Below are 18,602 nucleotides of genomic sequence, written 5' to 3' on the forward strand. Positions count from 1 at the left end.
TGTGGGTGTGTGTCAGGGTAAGGTTCTGACCATCCTTACTGATCTGTTTTAACACGAATGGTAATTGTTCTTGCCCAGTCTGTGGTGTTAGTACAAGATCAGTGTTCCATCTAATTTTTCCCCACTCATGTGCAGAATGAATTTTGTTATGTGCACCAATATGGAGGTGACATGGCTCAGGGTGGGGTCAGAGGTTTGGACTGTGGGGGTGTTGAGGGCTTCAGCTGGGGGTGCAGGCTCTGGGATGGGGCCAGGGACTAGGGGTTTGGGATGCAGGCTGCCAGGGACTATGGTGGGAAGAGAAGATTCCACCCAGCTCGCTCTCCTGGCAGCAGCACTTGGGCTGGCGGTGGTAGGAGAGGTGCCTCTCCCCTGGCCGCGGCAGGTCCATGCCAGGGCTGGGTTGGGGCCGGGGGAAGGGCACCTCTCCCCTGGCCGCAGCAGGTCTGGGGCAGGTCCGTGCCTGAGCACCTTTACTGGGCTTAATAGGCGCTGCACGGCCATGGGAACTTAGCTACCAACTGTTTAGATTTTACAAGAGATGAAGGGAGGCTAGAGAACTACTCAAGTGTGCCTTTCAGGGCTTTTTTAAAGTCTGATAGAATGTACGGCATCACTTGGGATAGGGATGACGTAATTACAAATGCTATCACACTAAAGAAGCAGATGTCATCTTGAACTAAAAGAAAGGAGGGGAGATAGCCTTTTAAGGGTAAGCAATCCACTCCATATTGAAACTCCAGAAAACCTATTAAATAGTACAGCTTGCATAAGGAATTGTACTCCACTTTTCCATCTGCTTGAAGTGCTATAGGAGGACAATGGCTTTCTAAAGTAGGTACCTTTTATGTCACCCTAAAGCTGTTTATCTCTGTAGTGTTTCCCCTTTTAGATGCACTTGCTAATGTGACCAGCCATGGGTATAGCATTGCTATGTAGACATACTCTCTGTGCCTCCCTTCCCATTTGTACAATAGGGGTAATAGTACATCCCTACTTCACAGGGGTAGTGTGAAGATAAATACATTAATAACTGTGAAATACTTAGATACTATGGTAATAGGGAGTATACAAGTACATAAAATAGAAACATAGATTTCCAGTCCCTTGCTGTAATCTAGATTACACTCCCTTAAGCACAATTTGCCTCTCTAAGCCTTTGTTACAGACTTCATTTAAATATGGCATTAACAAATCAACACGTCTTTAGTACCTTGCGGCTGGGAAATCTGTCAGGTCCAGTTGGTTTCTGCTTTTTTTTATAGCCTTGACAGTGTCCTTTTAATCCCCTATGCTTATGCTTCATTCTGATGTATATAAATCCTTGTAAAAATTGCACACAAAAGCTCTTGCAAATATCCTGAAAGGCAATAAAAACTTGACCATTAGAGTTCTGAATAGAGAGGAGATTTAACATCTGCTGAGCTTCAGACAAAAAGATTGACAAGGTAATTATTACCCAGATGGAAATTTTCTCTCTCGTTCTTATCTCTTCTGTATCTTGGTGGAAAAAAATACAAGAGATCCATTTTACTGGAGAAATAGATCTTATTTAATGCTCCTAGTATTTTCTGTTAGTGTCTAAAATTGGCAGCAATCGTGAGGAAATAGCAAGGTCAGGAAGACTGGAAAGCAAGATGAAAAGAGAAATTTCTTCAGTGATAGAGAGTTGTATGTATAAAACCGGTGAGGCTGCTCTGGAAAAGGTCTGTTAAAGGCTCTGCTCTCTCAATAGTGCAATCTGGACACTCTGGGATGCTTGTTCCAAGTGGGAAAGTCTAAGCATAAAGTCTGAAGAAATATCTGAGGAACTTTGGTTTTAAAAATATTTTAAAATGCTCACAGGAAACAGACAAGCTTGAAAGTGGTTAAAACAAAGAGGAACACATCATGTTCTGAGGCTTAACTAATTAGCACTTGATTGTTGGCTGTACAAAGTATTATTAGCTGTTGATGTGCAAAATGTTATTGGCATCATTATGATGTCTGAATAGAGGTCATGAGAAGTAAAACAATGGGAGGCAAATTGAGAATCGTGAGAAGAGCAATTCTTGCTTATGTCATCTGTTTCTCTGCTAGTGATCAACCAATAGAACAAATCAAATGAGCCAGTTTCGTATGGACAATTTCACTACTTGGTTTGTGTAGTAAGAGGAGGCCCTGAGATATAAACCTTGGTATCAGAGGCCTGGTATGAGGCCTAAGGCCTGAACTAAAGTAATGGTCAAGACTTTGCTAACATAAAGCAGAGTTAAGCTCAACCAGAGGCAGGCCCTGCTCACAGAAGCTGGCAAGGAAAGGGCTGATGCTTCAAGAACATACGTACCTAAAAGGTACTGAACACTAGATATCAGAACATTCACATACTTGCACATTCCACACAGATAACAAGGAACAGGCTGACCCATCCCAATAACAGGGCCAAAAGGGTAATATGATAATTGTTTTGTTCGAACCAACATGTACAAGGTGAGAGGCGGCACCTTACTACGTAGAGGGGTTGTACCTTGCTACGTAGAGGGGTTGCATGTCATACGTCAGGAGTGATGTGTAACTTGTTTGTACCTGTGTATAAGAATGCATCCCTGGGGCGATGTCTTTGTCCAGCTTAGGGGGCAGTCGAAAGTCCCGCCACTGACTGAGCTGAGTCCATTGTCAAGGAGCACATATGTACTGGCTAGCTGTACCTTAGCAGCACCTTGGACTATGTTTGCCGGGGAGCTGGAGCCTGTGCTTTCCTTCGACAGTATACCTGGCCGACGTGCCTTCGTACCTTACGAGACTCTGTGGTCATTGAGGGTTCTCTTCAGGTCTGCTGTGTCAGCTATTTGCGCAAAGCTGGGACAGCACACAGGGAACACACGCATGCAGCAGAGTGATACCAACATTGAGCAGGGCAGAGCACCACCCCGGTAGGATCTGACAACACATCTGACAACAGTTTGTAAAATATACAGCTACAGGCAAGCATGATCCAAGAGGAAGGAAGGTAGTCTAAAGGTTAGAACAAAGGAATGGGAGCTAGGATTTTTAAGGGTCAGGGAGGATGATGTACATTGCACCTATGGATTTGCAGAGCTCTGACATCTGCGGAGAATTGGTGCAGCTCACAGCTCTGATGCTGTAGGGCAGTCTGCAGTACATGCTCACCAGAACTGAGTGGCTCTCACCCAGCCCTCAGACTCTTGCTCAGCTCGCAGAATCACACAGCAGTGGCAATGGCCTGCTGGGCATTCTGGGAGTTATAGTCCCCAGCTTGCTTGGCCCTGGCTGGAGGAGGTAAACTACAACTCCCAGAAGAGAGTGAGCCAAGGGCATTTTTGAAAGCGGAGTGGTTCTCCGTGGCAAGTGCTGTGAGGAGTGTAGTTGTCTCTGCTTAGGGTTGCCAACTTTCTAATCACACACAACCAAACACCCCTGTTTCTTCTCCAAGGCTGCCCCCCCCTGCTCCATTGCTCACACTTCCCCACCCTCACTCACTTTCACCATGCTGGAGCAGGGGGTTGGGGTGCAGGAAGGAGTATGGGCTCTTGGGAGGTGCGGGCTCTGCAGTAGGGCTGGGATGAGGGGTTTGTGGTGCAGGAGGGGGCTCCAGGTTGGGGCAGAGGGGTTTGTGGTGCAGGAGGGGGCTCTAGGTTGGGGCAGAGGGTTGGGGTTCGGAAAGAGGTATGGGCTGTGGGCTGGAAGTGCAGGCTTTGTGGTGGGGCTGGAGATGAGGGGCTGTGGATGCAGGGCCTCCCTGCAGCTTGTGTTGGTTGCAGTTCCCAGCCCTTGTGACCAATGGGAGCTGCGGAGCTGGTATTCAGGGTGGAGGACAGTGCATGGAGCCTCCCACTCCCTAGCCTCCAAGCCCTAGGGGCTGCAGGGACTTGGCGGCCACTTCTGGGGGCAACCTGGGGCCAGGTCAGGTAAGGAGTCTCTCTTAGCCCCAGCTCTCTGCTGCACCGCCATCTGGACTTTTAATGGCCTGGACAGCGGTGAATGCTGGAGCTGTCAAAAACCAGACGCCTGGCAACCCTAACAGTCATGTGTACTTGCATCTTCTCTGCCTAACTTCATGACAGGAGTGAGGTTTAGGACAAACCTTTCTTGTTGGCATCTCCCATTGGCTAATGTAGGCAGTGCCTCACCTCACATGGAGGCTTTTGTGAATCCCATTCTTAGGTGCTTGTCTCACCCCAGTCATTGTGCACGGGGTCAGACACCCAACTCAGGTTTTGTGGATCTCGTTATTCCAGTGTTTTTCTAGGCCCCCTAAGTCCCTTTGTAGATCCAGGCCTGCTGGTGGTAAGGGGATGCACCTGTACACCTGTCCAGCTCTCTCATCTATCCTTCTCTGGCATAACAAGTGGTCTGATCAACTTAGTAGCCAGGTTTTTAGGGGCATTGTAAAGAACTCTGAAAAGGTTTTTGCAAAATAATTTATTTACAAAGTTATAAATACAGAACTGATTCTAAGAAAAACAAAGGAAATGTAAACTGCCAGCAAGTGGAATGTCATTCAGTGGCTGTTGGACTTTGCTGGTTTGACCAGCCTGGTAGAAGGGAAACCATCAAGGGCTCTTGACAGACATTTGCTCCCTGTTTCATGGCTATTGGAAGAAAGGCCTTGGAGGAGAAGGCCTAGGAAATTCCTTGGTTTAGTATGGCTCCCATGAACAAGTGAAATGACTGGATAAGCTTTCAAAACTCTCGTATTGGCTGTAATATCACGGAGACTTAGATCATACAAAAAAGCCACTAACTTGAGAATCCACCTCAGGGGTTAAACAGCCTCATGCGTGTTGGAGCAGGATTTGGTGGGGTGGGGGTGTTCAGTCAATGTTGTGTAGTCATGCAGTACAGACATAGTTTATTAACTTAGTAAATTAAGAAATTTATCAATTATTAGTGATCAGTTATTGCTAATGGTTATAGGTAGTTAGCTCATTATGGCATCTTAGTGTCTTCATTAAAGATGTTCAGTGCATGACTGAAGTGTGCATTGTAAAGTGTATCCACAGCCTGATGCAGTGAGTAACATGAAGTGGGTTCACTGCTCAACATACTGTGTATTTATGATGGATTTCAAGTTTCTCAGGAAGATGAAATACCCAGGGTAAATTCAAGAGCACAAGCCCAGGAAAGGGACCTGTCTTATTCTTTATTATGATGGCAGTGCATTTCTCAATTAAATCAATGGGGCTTAGAGCCCAGCCTTCATAAATACCGTGTTGATCCATTGGAGAGCTGGGGAGGGGAAGATGTGGTTCAAATGATCTTAAGGTCATAAACAGAATGACTCAGTACCATTCCCTGATTAGCTTTCAGTTTTCCTAAGCAAAATTCACCCTGCCACATTTTTTAGAAAATCTTGACAGAGTGCGGAGTGGAGCTGCCGCTGCTACCTCTCCAGCCAGGCTCTCTTAGGCAGCCGCTGCACTGCACAGAGCAGTGACCCTGAAAAGCCACCTTCAGCCATGTGAAAAGCAGCTCTGTCCCACTCCCTACCTATACCCTGCTGCCAGGGACAGTGGATGAATGTGCCGGGGGCAGAGGAGGCGGAGCAGGAGAAGGACAGAGTCTCCACCCCCACTCCACAGGTAACTGGTGAGGTGGGGAAAGCGTGGCAGTCCTCAGACTGGGCTCAGGGTGGGGCGTCACTAGGGAAGGCACTGGGAGCAGGTTCCCTGACCTCTGCTCAACCAGGGCTGGGCCCAGGCGGGCCCAGAGGCACGTGCTGCTCACTGCTGTGGCCCCAACCCCCATCAGGAGCTGGCAGGATTGGCTGCCCTGGCCCAGGAAGATGGGGCTGGAAGCTTCTCCTGAAGGAGACATCACGGGGCTATCACGTGTCCTCCCCTTTATGGTGTGGTCCCCCCGCCCCCGCATGAGAAGGCACGAGTTGTCTATGCTTAGGTCTTTTCCTACCATGATCCTGCACCCACCAGATACCATCAAATATCATGCTCTGTCAGCTCATGGGATAGTACCTGGCCAACTCTAGAATACCCACTTGTCTGTGGGATGCTGTGTGATTAAACCCTTTGTATGACATTGACCAATGACACAGGCTGCCTGTTCTGCTTTGCTTCTTCCATACCTTCTGCCTCCATTTTAAAGGTGCCTTTTAGAATTGCCAGCCTCTGTGAGAGACTCTTCAGGTCAGGATAGAGAAGTACATTATATATCAGAGAAGCAAGAATCGCGCCTGTCATGGGACCCACCCAGAAAATCTGCAGAGATAGGGAGAGAAATAGCATATTATTATTATTAATGCACAGTGATAATGCCTAGAAGCCAGGGCTCCATTGTGCTAGGCAATGATTGTAGCCCCAAATAACTTACATTCTTTGAATGTGTGTCAGTATGGAGCTCTGCTCTTTTTGAAAATTGTAAAAAAATAGGCAACCAAGACTGTCATCATATGTAGAATGAAGGAGAGGTTGATCTCTCTCCCTCTCATTTATATATAATATATATATAAATTATATAATAGGTTGGGCAGGGATAATCTGTGAAGGTTCTTAAATGTAAAGATGAGTAGTTTGTGTTTGATATGGTGGACAAGGGGAGCCAATGGAGGATGCAAAGGGAGGGGTGACGGTTCAAGTGACAAGCCAGAACATAATCTTTGTGGTGGCATTTCAAATGGCTAGAAGTCAAAATAGAATTTGTCAAGACCAGAGAGGACGATTCAGAAGTTGAGATAAGCTGTTGAATATGCAGAGGTTATTCATAATCAAAGATGGGGACTGGGACTCTTTTGGCTAAAATGACTGACTTTAAAATGTTGTAACTTTAATATTTCATTGACTCCTTCACTACTGGCCAATGTTCTAGGAACATCCTGATAGAATTAACTTGGCATACTTCTGAATGTGTCAGGTATGCCCAGCAACATTGCACCTGCCAAGCTGCTGAAAGCACTAGGACATCCTAGTAGAATACCTCTCCTGTGTTGCTGAATGTCCCAGGTATGTCCACTTACTTAAGTTATATGTTTTTGGGCAGGGACCTTTTTATACATTTGTACAATGCCTAGCACAATGGGACCCTAGTCTGTGACTAGAGCTCCTAGGCACTCAGGGCCAGCTCCAGGCACCAGCGAAGGAAGCAGGTGCTTGGGATGACCAATGGAAAGGGGCGGCATGTCCAGGTCTTCGGTGGCAATTCAGTGGCAGGTCCCTCAGTACCTCTCGGTGGGAAGGACCTGCCACTGAAGAATGAAGCGGCGTGGTAGAGCTGCTGCCAAAGTGCCGCTGATCACGGCAATTTTTTTTTTGGCTACGCCATTTGGGACAGCAAGAAAGCTGGAGCTGGCCCTGTAGGCACTACTGCAATACAAATAATAAAAATGATATGTATGTCCAGATATAATGCATCTGCCATGCAGCTGAAGGTTCCCTAATATTGCATCAATTTTAATGCACTAATGACCGCTTTACATCTCTTTGCAACCAGAGTGGTTGTGAGCCTTGCTTAAGTGGAAGCTTAGATCCATCAGATTGCAGCACTCTTTCCCTGCCAGTCCCTACCACTATGCCCCATGCATGCCCTTGTACTGAAGATTTCCTCTCCATCTGCATATTGCTACTAAGTCGTGCCATTAAGAGTTCAGATGGCTGATCTTTCTTCCTGTCTGGCATTCTCATTTCCTAAACCTTGAAATGTGTCCATGCAGCAAATGGTTATATCTGCACAATACCACAAGGTGGCAGTGTGTACAAAATCCTTGTTACATCTGGGCAAAGCTACAGCCGCCAACAAAACTGACAGCAGGCTGCTTACAGTGACCCTATCCTTTGTTAAGGCAGAGATACAGGAACTGAATGGAGGTGGAGAGGGAAGGGAAGTCGGTCCGTATTGGGGTTGCTTGGAAGCATGTTCATTTTCTGTAGCTTTGAGCTAAAATTACTTTAGCCCCATTTCAGTTCTGTGTTGAGATCTGTGGATCACAACTTCCCCACTTCCATGCCTGCAATAGAGTAAATATTAAAAGACAAAATATACTTTGGGCCCTGAATCTTACCCTGATAGTACATGAACATGAGTTTCTCTGTGTTAATTGCATATTTTGATCTTTACCCTAAATATTTATGTGCTTGTGTTGTAAGGGTATGTGTTAGATGTCAAAGGGGAAGTGAAGGGCCCCCTTCTACTCAAGCAGTTTCAACAGGAACACAGCCTTGGGCCTGTGATTACAATTAATTAAGAATGAATGATCCAACCACTCAAACAGCATGGCAGTCATCAAAAGAGAAGAATCCTCCTGGACTGGCTTCTCTGGATGCACAGCTCCAGTGGGGAAAAAACCTGTCAGAGGAACCCAAGAGTGTTTATACTTGGGCCCTGAAACAAAGAAAACTAATGAACAACATGGTAACAAATTTACTCAGATAACAGGGCCTTTCCTACTTAAGAGAGACCAAGACACAGCATTATAGAAGGAAGGTAAGTGGGCTAGAACAGTGACTCTCAATCTTTCCAGCCTACTGTACCCCTTTCAGGAGACCGATTTGTCTTGCATACTCCCAAGTTATGCCTCACTTAAACTACTTAATTACAAAATCAGACATAAAAATACAAAGGTGTCACAGCCACACTGTTACTGAACAATTGTTGACTTTCTCTTTTTGCTATAGAATTACAAAATAAATCAATTGGAATATAAATATTGTACTTACATTTGTACAGCCATATAAACAAGTCATTGTGTGAAATTATAGTTTGTACTGACTTTGCTAGTGCTTTTTATGTAGCCTGTTGTAAAACTAGGCAAATACCTAGATGCATTGATGTACCTATTGGAAGACCTCTGTGTACCCCCAGGGGTACATGTACCCCTGGTTGAGAACCACTGGGCTAGAAGAATAACAGGGCCTGCTGTCACTTGGGACCAAAGTGGGTAATAAAAGACTCTTTGCTTACTAAAACTTGCCTACGTGCGTACACTGTCTGAAATAAGCTACACCTCTACCCTGATATAACGCGACCCTATATAACATGAATTTGGAGATAACGTAGTAAAGCAGCGCTCTGGGTGAGGCAGGGCTGTGCACTCCAGCGGATCAAAGCAAGTTCAATATAACAGTTTCACCTATAACACGGTAAGATTTTTTTGGCTCCTGAGGACAGCGTTATATCGGGGTAGAGGTGTATTGCAGAATAGCTCCGCCTGTGGCCAGTCTATTCTGGAATAATGCACTCATAGAGCAGCTAATTATTCTGAAATAAAATGATGTTTATTCTCAAAAAGGATCCACGTAGGGAGATATTCTGGAATAGCTACTCCAGGATAGATTACTCCACATTAGCTATGCTACTCGATTTCCTTGCGTAAAGAAGTCTTGTCAGAATGTGAGCTGGTTCATTTCCTTTCCTGAAGAGGAAGCCTGTTTAACTTAGCTTGTAGTAAAGCATCAACCTAGAGAAAACTTAATATTGGAGTAGGCTGTTTAGAGTGTTAAAATCTTACTGTATTGCTTTCTAGAATGCCTCGTATTAAATGAGGATATTGATATAATAGGCATCACAGAAACTCGGTGGAATGAGAATAATCAGTGGGACACAGTAATACCAGGGTACAAAATAGATCTGAAGGACAGAACAGGCCATGCTGGTGCGGGAGTGGCACTATATGTGAAAGCACAGAATCAAATGAAGTAAAAATCTTAAATGAACCAAACTGTACCATAGAATCTCTATGGATAGTAATTTCATGCTTCAGTAATAAAAATATAGCAGTAGGGATATACTACCAACCACCTGACCAGGATGGTGATTAGTGACTGCGAAATATTCAGGCAGACTAGAGAGGCTATAAAAATAAACTTAATGGGGATTTCACCTATCCCCATATTGACTAGGTACATGTCACCTCAGGACGGACTGCAGAGATAAAGTTTCTTGACATCTTAAATGACTGCTTCTTGGAGCATCTAGTCCTGGAACCCACAAGAAGAGAGGCAATTCTTGATTTAGTCCTAAGTGGAGCACAGGACCTGGTCCAAGAGGTGAATATAGCTGGACTGCTTGATAATAGTGACCATAATATAATTAAATTTAACATCCCTGTGGTGGAGGAAACCCCACAGCGCCCCAATACGGTAGCATTTAATTTCAGAAAGGGAAACTGCACAAAAATGAGGAAGTTAGTTAAGAAATTGAAAGGTACAGTGCCAAAAATGAAAGCTGCATGGAAACTTTTTAAAGATACCATAGTAGAGGCTCAACTTAAATGTATACCCCAAATTAAAAAACATAGAGAACCAAAGAAGTGCCACTATGGCTAAACAACAAAGTAAAAGAAGCAGTGAGAGGCAAAAAGGCATCCTTTAAAAAGTGGAAGATTAATCCTATAGAGGAAAATAAAAAGGAGCATAAACTCTGGCAAATGAAGTGTAAAAATATAATTGGGAAGGCCAAAAACGAATCTGAAGAACAGCTAGCCAACGACTCAAAAAGTAATAGTAAATTTTTTTTTTAAATACATCAGAAGCAGGAAGGCTGAGGATGTGAGGGAGATTCCCAAACCAGAACCATTCTTTTTTAGGTGACAAATCTAAGGAACTGTCTCAGAATGAGGTGTCATTAGAGGAGGTTTTGGAACAAATTGATAAACTAAACAGTGATAAGTCACCAGGACCTGAGGAGATTCACCCAGGAGTTCTGAAGGATCTCAAATGTAAAATTGCCGAACTACTACCTGTGGTTTGTTAACCTATCATTTTAATTAGTTTCTCTACCAAATGACTGGAGAATAGCTAATATGATGCCAATTTGTGAAAAGGGCTCCAGAGGTGATCCTGGCAATTACAGGCCAGTAAGCCTGACTTCAGTACCAGGCAAACTTGTTGAAACTATAGTAAAAATTATCAGACACATAGGTGAACATAATTTGTTGGGGAAGAGTCAACATGGTTTTTGTAAAGGGAAATCATGCCTCACCAATCCACTAGAATTCTTTGAGGGGGTCAACAAGCACGTGGACAAGGAGGATCCAGTGGATATAGTGTACTTAAATTTTCAGAAAGCCTTTGACAAGATCCCTCACCAAAGGCTCTTAAGCAAAGTAAGCTGTCATGGGATAAGAGGCATGGTCCTCTCATAGATCAGTAACTGGTTAAAAGGAAACAAAGGGTAGGAATAAATGGTCAGCTCTCAGAATGGAGAGAGATAAATAGTGGTGTGTCCCCCAGGCATCAGTACTGGGCCCAGTCCTATTCAACATATTCATAAATGATCTAAAGAAAGGAGTAAACAGTGAGGTGGCAAAATATGCAGATGATACAAAACTACTCAAGATAATTAAGTCCAAAGCAGACTGCAAAGAGCTACAAAAGGATCTCACAAAACTGGATGACTGGGCAACAAAATGACAGATGAAATTCAATGTTGATAAACGCAAAGTAATGCACTTTGGAAAACACAATCCCAACTATACATATAAAATGATGGAATCTAAATTAGCTGCTACCGCTCAATGTGCAGTGGCAGTCAAAAAAACAAACAGAATGTTGAGAGTCATTAAAAGACAGATAGATAAGACAGAAAATATATTGCCTCTCTATAAATCCATAGTATGCCTCATCTTGAATACTACCTGCAGATGTGGTTGTCCCATCTCAAAAAAGATATACTGGAATTGGAAAAGGTTCAGAAAAGGGCAACAAAAATGTTTAGGGGTATGAAGCAGCTTCCGAATGAGGAGAGATTAATAAGATTGGGACTTTTCATCTTGGAAAAGAAATGACTTGGGGGGATATGATAAAGGTCTATAAAATCATGATGGGTATGGCAAAAGTAAATAACACACGAACTAGGGATCACCAAATGAAATTAATAGGCATAAGGTTTAAAACAAACAAAGGAAGTATTTCTTACTTACAATGCACAGTTAACCTGTGATATTCCTTGCCAGAGGATGTTGTGAAGGCCAGGATTATAACAGGGTTTAAAAAATACCTAGATAAATTCATGGAGGATAGGTCTATCAATGGCAACTAGCCAGGATGGGCAGGGATAGTGTCCCTAGCCTCTGTTTGCCAGAGGTTTGGAATGTGCAACAGAGGATGATTACCTGTTCTGTTCATTCCCTCTGTAGCACCTGGCATTGGCCACTGTCAGATACAGGATACTAGGCTAGATGGAGCATATGTCTGACCCAATATAGCTGTTCTTATGTTTGTTCCAACTGCTATATAAAAATACTTTGTTTTAAGAGGCCTGTTGGTCAGTGTCACTGATCACGGGTTTCTGAAGGGAAGCTTAAGGAGGTGTGTAGCAGGGTGCTGCTGCAGAGGCAGCTAATTAGCCCCTGCTCAGCCAGCCCCAATCAGGTGAAATGGATTGGGGCTGGGGAGAAGCCTGGTGCCTGGCCTCTGAACGGGCTGCACCTGTGAGCCTGCAGGTTCAAGGGCCATAAAGGCTGGCTGGCTGGCTGGCTGGCTGGCAGCCAGGGGGAGGGGGGGAGAGAACAGCCAGAGGCATGGCGGTCTCCAGGTTGGGGTAGACTCCCTGTGGAGACTGAGACTGAGACCTGTAAATAGTATCGCTGGTGGTGGGAACTGTGTGTAAATAAAAAGCTACGGGTGCTGCACCCAGGAGGCTCAGAGTGCTTTTTGAGACAGCAGGGAGCTGCAGCAAGGGGGGCAGAGGAAGAGAGCCAGTTACATGTGGGGGCTTGTCCGGGATCCAGTGCCATAGATGCAGTGTGGCGGCCTGGGCATGGAGAACACCCTGCAGTGGCTAGCAGAACAACAAAGTGAAATGCCGAAGACGCTACAGTCTTTGCAGGAGTCCCACCAGGTGGAGCGGCAGGCTCTCCTCGTCCGGCAGGCAGAGCAACAGAAGGCCCTCCAGGATTTCATAAAGGAGCAGTCGATGGCGCAGCAACAGCTCCTGCAGAAAGTGGTGAGTCCTGCTGTGGGGGATGGTACCCGGACCCCAGGCCTCAGCCTTTGTAAAATGGCCCCCGCCGATGACCCCAGTGCCTTTTTGGGCACTTGTGAATGGGTGGCCCTAGGTGCTGGTTGGGACCGGACTACATGGGCCCTGCGGCTGGGCCCTTATCTCACCGGGGAGGCGCAGGCTGCCTATATGGCCCTGACAGAGAACCAAGCCAGGCATTACAATGCAGTGAAGGCGGTGATTTTAGACCGCCTCGGACTGTCAGCCGAGAAATACCGCCAGAAGTTTCGGGCAGCCTGGTGGGCAGGGCATGTGCGACCCTGGGCCTTTGCGCAGAAATTAACAGACTGGGCAACCCGCTGGTTGAGGCCCGATGCCCATACGGTGGGCCAGATAATGGACCAGGTGGTCCTTGAGCAGTTTTTACAGGGCCTCCCAAATAGTGTGCGGGTATGGGTGCAGTGACACCAGCCGGCCACTCTGGAAGCAGCGGTACAAACGACTGAGGAATATGCGGAGGCTGACCTCCCAGTGAGGGAACCTCAAGCCCTGCGGGATCCAGAGGGGGCAGGAAGCCCCGTGAACATGGCGGGGTGAAGCCGCTGGACAAGCGACTGGAGGAGCCCAAGGGGACCCTTAGCTGCCCAGGACAGCCCGTGTGTTGGCGGTGCGGGAAGCTGGGACACAAAAGTCGGAGACTGCCCGGTGATGGAGTGTGGGGCGGCGAACTCTTGTGGCTGGACCTGGAGTGGGGTGTGGAAAAGGAGGCATGGGTTGGACACAGTCCTGGTGAGGGTAGGGAGAAAGCCCCAGCGGGGTCTAGTGGACACGGCCTCCGCCCGCTCCTTTGTACAGCGGCGCTTGGTGAGGCCGCTTTGGCTTATCCCCAGGAGACGGATGTGTGTGGAATGCATCCACGGGGATAGGGAGTATTGTCCCGTGGCCCAGGTACCGCTCGAAGTAAATGGGAGGTTTGCCTGGAAGCGGGTGGGGGTACTAGAAGGGTTAGCTTACCCCATGCTCTTAGGGCAGGACTGGCGCTCTCCCCTAAAGGGAAGGGCGGCCGGAGGGGAGCGACCATTAAAGCGGAAGAAGGGAAAGAGAACCCTGGAAAGGGGGAGCCAGATCCTGGGGGAGGTGGACCCGGAGCAAGGGGCAGACCTGCAACCTCCAGGGGAACAGTTGAAAGAGCCTAGACGACAAAGCCAAGATAGCAAACCAGAGGGAATGGCTGGGAAGCCCAGGAAGCTTCCCGGGCCAGACCCGCGGGGGAGGGATGCCCGGGAGGAGATTAAAGACACCACACACGGGGAGGCCCCACAGCACAGAGGTGAAGGGCCTGGTCTGGAAGCGGGGGCGCTGACTCGGGGCAGGGGGCTCACAGTCAACAACTCCAGAGAAATGGGAAGAGGAGCCTCCGGAGCCTGTGGAGCGGCCGGCCCAGCCGTGTGAATGGTGTGAGGACCTCTGGGTAAGCGTGGACCTGTGGGGTACCCCACCCCCTACCTAATGTACCTTTTGTGGGTGGGGTGTGCCGAAGCCCCAAAGGGTTGGTCCTGGGGGCCTCTCCATAGGGCAGGCAGCCCCACCGCATAGTAATATCCTGGGCCAAGGGAAGAGAGGCTGAGGGCGACTAGGCCTGGCACCGGCTTAAGAGGGGAGGTATGTAGTAGGGTGCTTCTGCAGAGGCAGCTAATTAGCCCCTGCTCAGCCAGCCCCAATCAGGTGAAATGGATTGGGGCTGGGGAGAAGCCTGGTGCCTGGCCTCTGAACGAGCTGCACTTGTGGGCCTGCAGGCTCAAGGGCCATAAAGGCTGGCTGGCACTAGAGGAAGGGGGGAAGAGAACAGCAAGAGGCATGGCAGTCTCCAGGCTGGGGTAGACTCCCTGTGGAGGAGGAGAGTAAGACCTGTAAATAGAATCACTGATGGTGGGAACTGTGTGTAAATAAAAAGCTACGGGTGCTGCATCCAGGAGGCTCAGAGTGCTTTTTGAGACAGCAGGGAGCTGCAGCAAGGGGGGCAGAGGAAGAGACCCAGTTACAAGGTGATCTAGCCCTACATGGCAATAAGCAGTTGGTATACAAGGGACCCCGAGCTAAGAGTAGAAGAATCACATGCTTTCACCCCGAGAGAGGTGAGGATAAGAGGCCTAAGACCCAAAGGTGATGCATTAACAGACCAGATAGTGCGACGGAGGCAGGTGTAGCTAGCCCCTTAACAGTGAAACACTGACTGATTACATGAAGATGAAGACATGCCTGCAGAGTGGTACACCCAGCTAAGTCAGACTCCTACGGACCTTTCCTTCCAGGCCTTTGGAACATCTAAAGAGGAGACTGATTCCTATGTGTCCTTCCCAGACTTTACAATGAGCCCAGTGCCTGCTGGGGAAGGAGTTTGGGGATTTAGTAAATGCTGAACTGATTGCATTCAGTGCAGACATAACTGATAACGCTCATCCCATGTTACTCACTGTTGGGTCTCAGTGCCTTGATATAAGGAGCTCCTAGAAACCTGGGATGCAATAAGGCCAAATTTCAACCTCACCCAAGGTATTTTTGAGATGGTAGAGACCTCTAGAACAGAAAGGGAAAGGACATAATGATATTACCCAGTGGACAGTAAACTTGTTGACTATGACAGCAGGGCCAAAAGATCTTGCAGGATTCATGGAGCAGCCAGTGAAGTAGATCTAGTAAACAGATGGGAAAGAAAGTATTAGGAGAAATTCACTGTCTAAAGATGAATGAAGTCCAAACGAACCTCATGTTTGATTTGTCATATCTCTCTGGCTGTAGTTCAGGCAATTAGACATTTACAAATATCTCTCTTCTAGTTATAGTTTAGTCATCATTGCTGTATATTGGGAGAAGCATGGAATTGGCCTATATGGGAGTTCCTCCCACAGTGAGCATCTTGTACTGGAAGAGACTGGGACTGGCATAACAATAAGCTTTCCCCACAGCCAGTACTCCTGCCCTGCTCCTGCCCCACAGCCAGTACTCCTGGCAGGCAGGGTGTTCAGAATTGGAGTGCATGTTTTTTATTTGTTTTGAAACAACCATTAGGTACAAACCCCTCTATGTTTTATGCAGTGCCTAACAAGCTTACCCCAATCAGGTGTCCCAGGGCAACGGATATGCCAATGAATGTGGCTGGGGAGTTGGCATTTCTGTGTCTGTCGGTGGAAGCAAAATAACAAAGAACCAGCTGAAAGGTGAGAATGAGCTCAACAGCAACTGCTTGTCCAGAAGTGATGTTGCTCCGCACCTGGGGAAAGGGATGGCAAAGGGACTCCTTAGGAGATCACAGCAGCCCATTGGCTTCTGCCCACCAGCCACACTAGGTAACGCTGCTGCCTCTCACAATCCACCTCAAAAGCAGGCATCTGCAGTGACATGAGCTCCTGGGAGACTTAAGTGTAACAGTGGGGGTAAGGGGATCTTTCATGGTTTGTATCCTTAATTTTGGAGCCATGCAGTAGCAACTGACCAAGTGTAGGCATGATAAGCACAGAAAGTACAGATCAGGCATCGATGGCAGATTGGTTACTACTGTTCCAAAGTTTTTGTAGGCTATTGGGGACAGATTTTCAGAATGTCTCGGTATCCAGCAGCTCTCATTGAGAACAATGGAGAATTCTACACATGCATACCAATTGAGAACCATGGGAACTCTAGGGTGAAAATCTGTTCCTTATGGCTTAGGTACTATGTTGCTGGGAGCATGGAAAAGCAGAGAGGCAGGCATGTACTCATGCAACTAAAATCCACTTAGCTGGGAATGCGTGGAAATTATTTGAAACATATGTAAAAAGCAGGAATGCTCAGCTGTAGGTCCTATCTGTGGAGTCCATTAAGTTGTTCTGATATCTTGGGTGAGTCCCTTCCTCGTTCTGAGCCTCACTTCTTATCTGTAAAAAGTGCGATAGTCACAGTAATCAATGCCCAATACATGCGGAAACCTTTGCTAAGGGTAATCACTTCCACTAGCCACTCCTTTGGCTTGACTTAAATAGGCACAGATCCATGAGGTATCTAGTATAGTTTTGTTTGACCTGTATTTAAAAACCCACCTGCACTGGACATTCATTTCTAATTGGTCACTGGGCAGGTTTCATTGTAAGGATTAGCCCATTTGTGTTCTCCATCTTGAACAGATGGCAGTGATTTTTCTTATCACAAATCCCCCTCAATCCATACCTACCACAGCACTGGCCTCCTAATATAGAATTGCACCATAATTCAGCGTGGTTGGCAGTTTCTCCTCCTGCAGCAGGGTGCAGGTCAGGATTGAGGTGCATTGACACTGCTATCTGTCACCACTACATATAGCTACATATTAACCCAAGCCTGGACTAGCAGGGGGCCACACAGGTCAAGAATGAGGGGACTGGAAGAGGTGTGTTGGGAAGTTTGCACATCTGGCTCACAGCAATGTTAATGGTCATTCACTTTCATCAGCACTATCAAAAAGAGGGGTGAGAAACTCACCGTGTTAATGCCTAAGCTTCCTTGGACCTCTGCAGGCGTTACTCCATACAGCGTGGCTGCTCCAGCGATGCCTCCAGCCAGCTGGGCAACCATATAGCAAGCAGCTCTTGCCAAAGAGATACGAGAGCCAAGCAGGAAGGCCATAGTCACAGCTGGGTTGACATGAGCACCACTGACATGCCAGGCAATCTGGACCACAGTAGCTGCAGCCAAGTTGAAGGTAATAGAGATCTGTAAGATGGTGGGGAGGGCTGAGGGCCACTGGAGGACTGAGCCCAGGCCGAAGAAAACGTAGATGGAGGTGGCTAGGAACTCAGTGAAGACAGCCTGATAAAAGGTCACAGACAGTACCTCCTTCCACATCCTCTCATGAGCCCGACAGTGAGAGGGACAGAGGGCATTTCTAATGCTGGAGCTCCTTTTTACTGGAGAATATTTGAGGAAACACTATGTAAATAAGTAAACTTGTAAATCTGGGCAGGACCAGGAAATCCAGAACTTGGAAATTCTTCAGCAAAGGAGTGAGTCAGACCTGCCCAGTTCAGCACACATCACAGCTCCTTCCTCACCCCACCCCACCCCACCCCCACCACTACTGATCCAGGGTCTTAGCTCCCAGTATCAGACTTAACCTAGTTTCTGACCTTCAGAAATGAGTGTGTGTTCTATTGCTGGGTTGCCATCTTAGTGTAATGTAGGCAGGGCAGACGAACTCCTGTGGGACACCGGAATTTCATGCACAGACCAAGATCAGTGCACACTCTCCCCCAACCCCCACCACAGGGTTTGTGGGGTTTGGGATCAGAGGAGACAATAGGGGGATTGATGTGAGGGAGTGGATGAGCTGGGGTGGGAGGGACCATACGGATGGGGGAGCCTTGTGGATATTGGGGAGGGCTTGAAATGGGTTGCCTGGGGATGGGAGGCCCAAGTAGGTGGGAGATTTTTATAAGTGAAGGTTCATGGTGGGGCAGGAGGGTGGATGAGTTTGATGGTTGGGGTGCCTGGGTGGGCATTCCCTCATCCCCCACTCACCCCATATGCAGCATTTTGCTCTCATCCTGTACTTGGGCAGTACCTCTTGCTCCTAGCTAACCAGAGGTTCTGCACATGCCCATGGCCAGCCCCCAAATTTGAGTGATAAATGGCATTATCAACTAGTACATGGGAGCAGTGAGGTGGCATGGTGTGGAGGGGTTGGGGGGATTAAGGATGGA

General features: G+C 47.2%; 1 protein-coding gene across 2 annotated transcripts; it reads right to left on the reverse strand.

Annotated features, from left to right (window-relative positions):
• Positions 1-4,454: 4,454 nt before the first annotated feature.
• On the reverse strand, positions 4,455-17,779 carry AQP6 (aquaporin 6). Of its 2 annotated transcripts, XM_030554925.1 has the most exons (4): positions 17,386-17,779; positions 16,004-16,162; positions 15,504-15,584; positions 4,455-6,215 (listed from the first exon to the last, which is right to left on the reverse strand). In XM_030554925.1, exons 1-4 carry the CDS (start codon positions 17,746-17,748, stop codon positions 6,018-6,020), a joined length of 801 nt encoding a protein of 266 aa, XP_030410785.1. In that variant the 5' UTR covers positions 17,749-17,779; the 3' UTR covers positions 4,455-6,017. The 2 variants fall into 2 exon arrangements, with proteins under 2 accessions (XP_030410785.1, XP_030410784.1); XM_030554924.1 differs by lacking the exon at positions 16,004-16,162 and having other exon boundaries at positions 17,386-17,763.
• Positions 17,780-18,602: the final 823 nt, after the last annotated feature.

The sequence above is a fragment of the Gopherus evgoodei genome, chromosome 3 (genome assembly GCF_007399415.2).
Source record: "Gopherus evgoodei ecotype Sinaloan lineage chromosome 3, rGopEvg1_v1.p, whole genome shotgun sequence".
NCBI classification, from domain to species: domain Eukaryota; kingdom Metazoa; phylum Chordata; order Testudines; family Testudinidae; genus Gopherus; species Gopherus evgoodei.

What these genes read in the sequence shown, in the direction of transcription:
- AQP6 (XM_030554925.1), bottom strand. Translation starts at nt 17,748, where the DNA reads ATGTGGAAGGAGGTACTGTCTGTGACCTTTTATCAGGCTGTCTTCACT. An exon ending in GAAGCTTAGGCATTAACACG is followed by an intron (nt 16,163 to 17,385) that starts GTGAGTTTCTCA and finishes CCCTTTCCCCAG; the next exon opens with GTGCGGAGCAACATCACTTC. An exon ending in CCCTGGGACACCTGATTGGG is followed by an intron (nt 15,585 to 16,003) that starts GTAAGCTTGTTA and finishes TCTGTTTACTAG; the next exon opens with ATCTACTTCACTGGCTGCTC.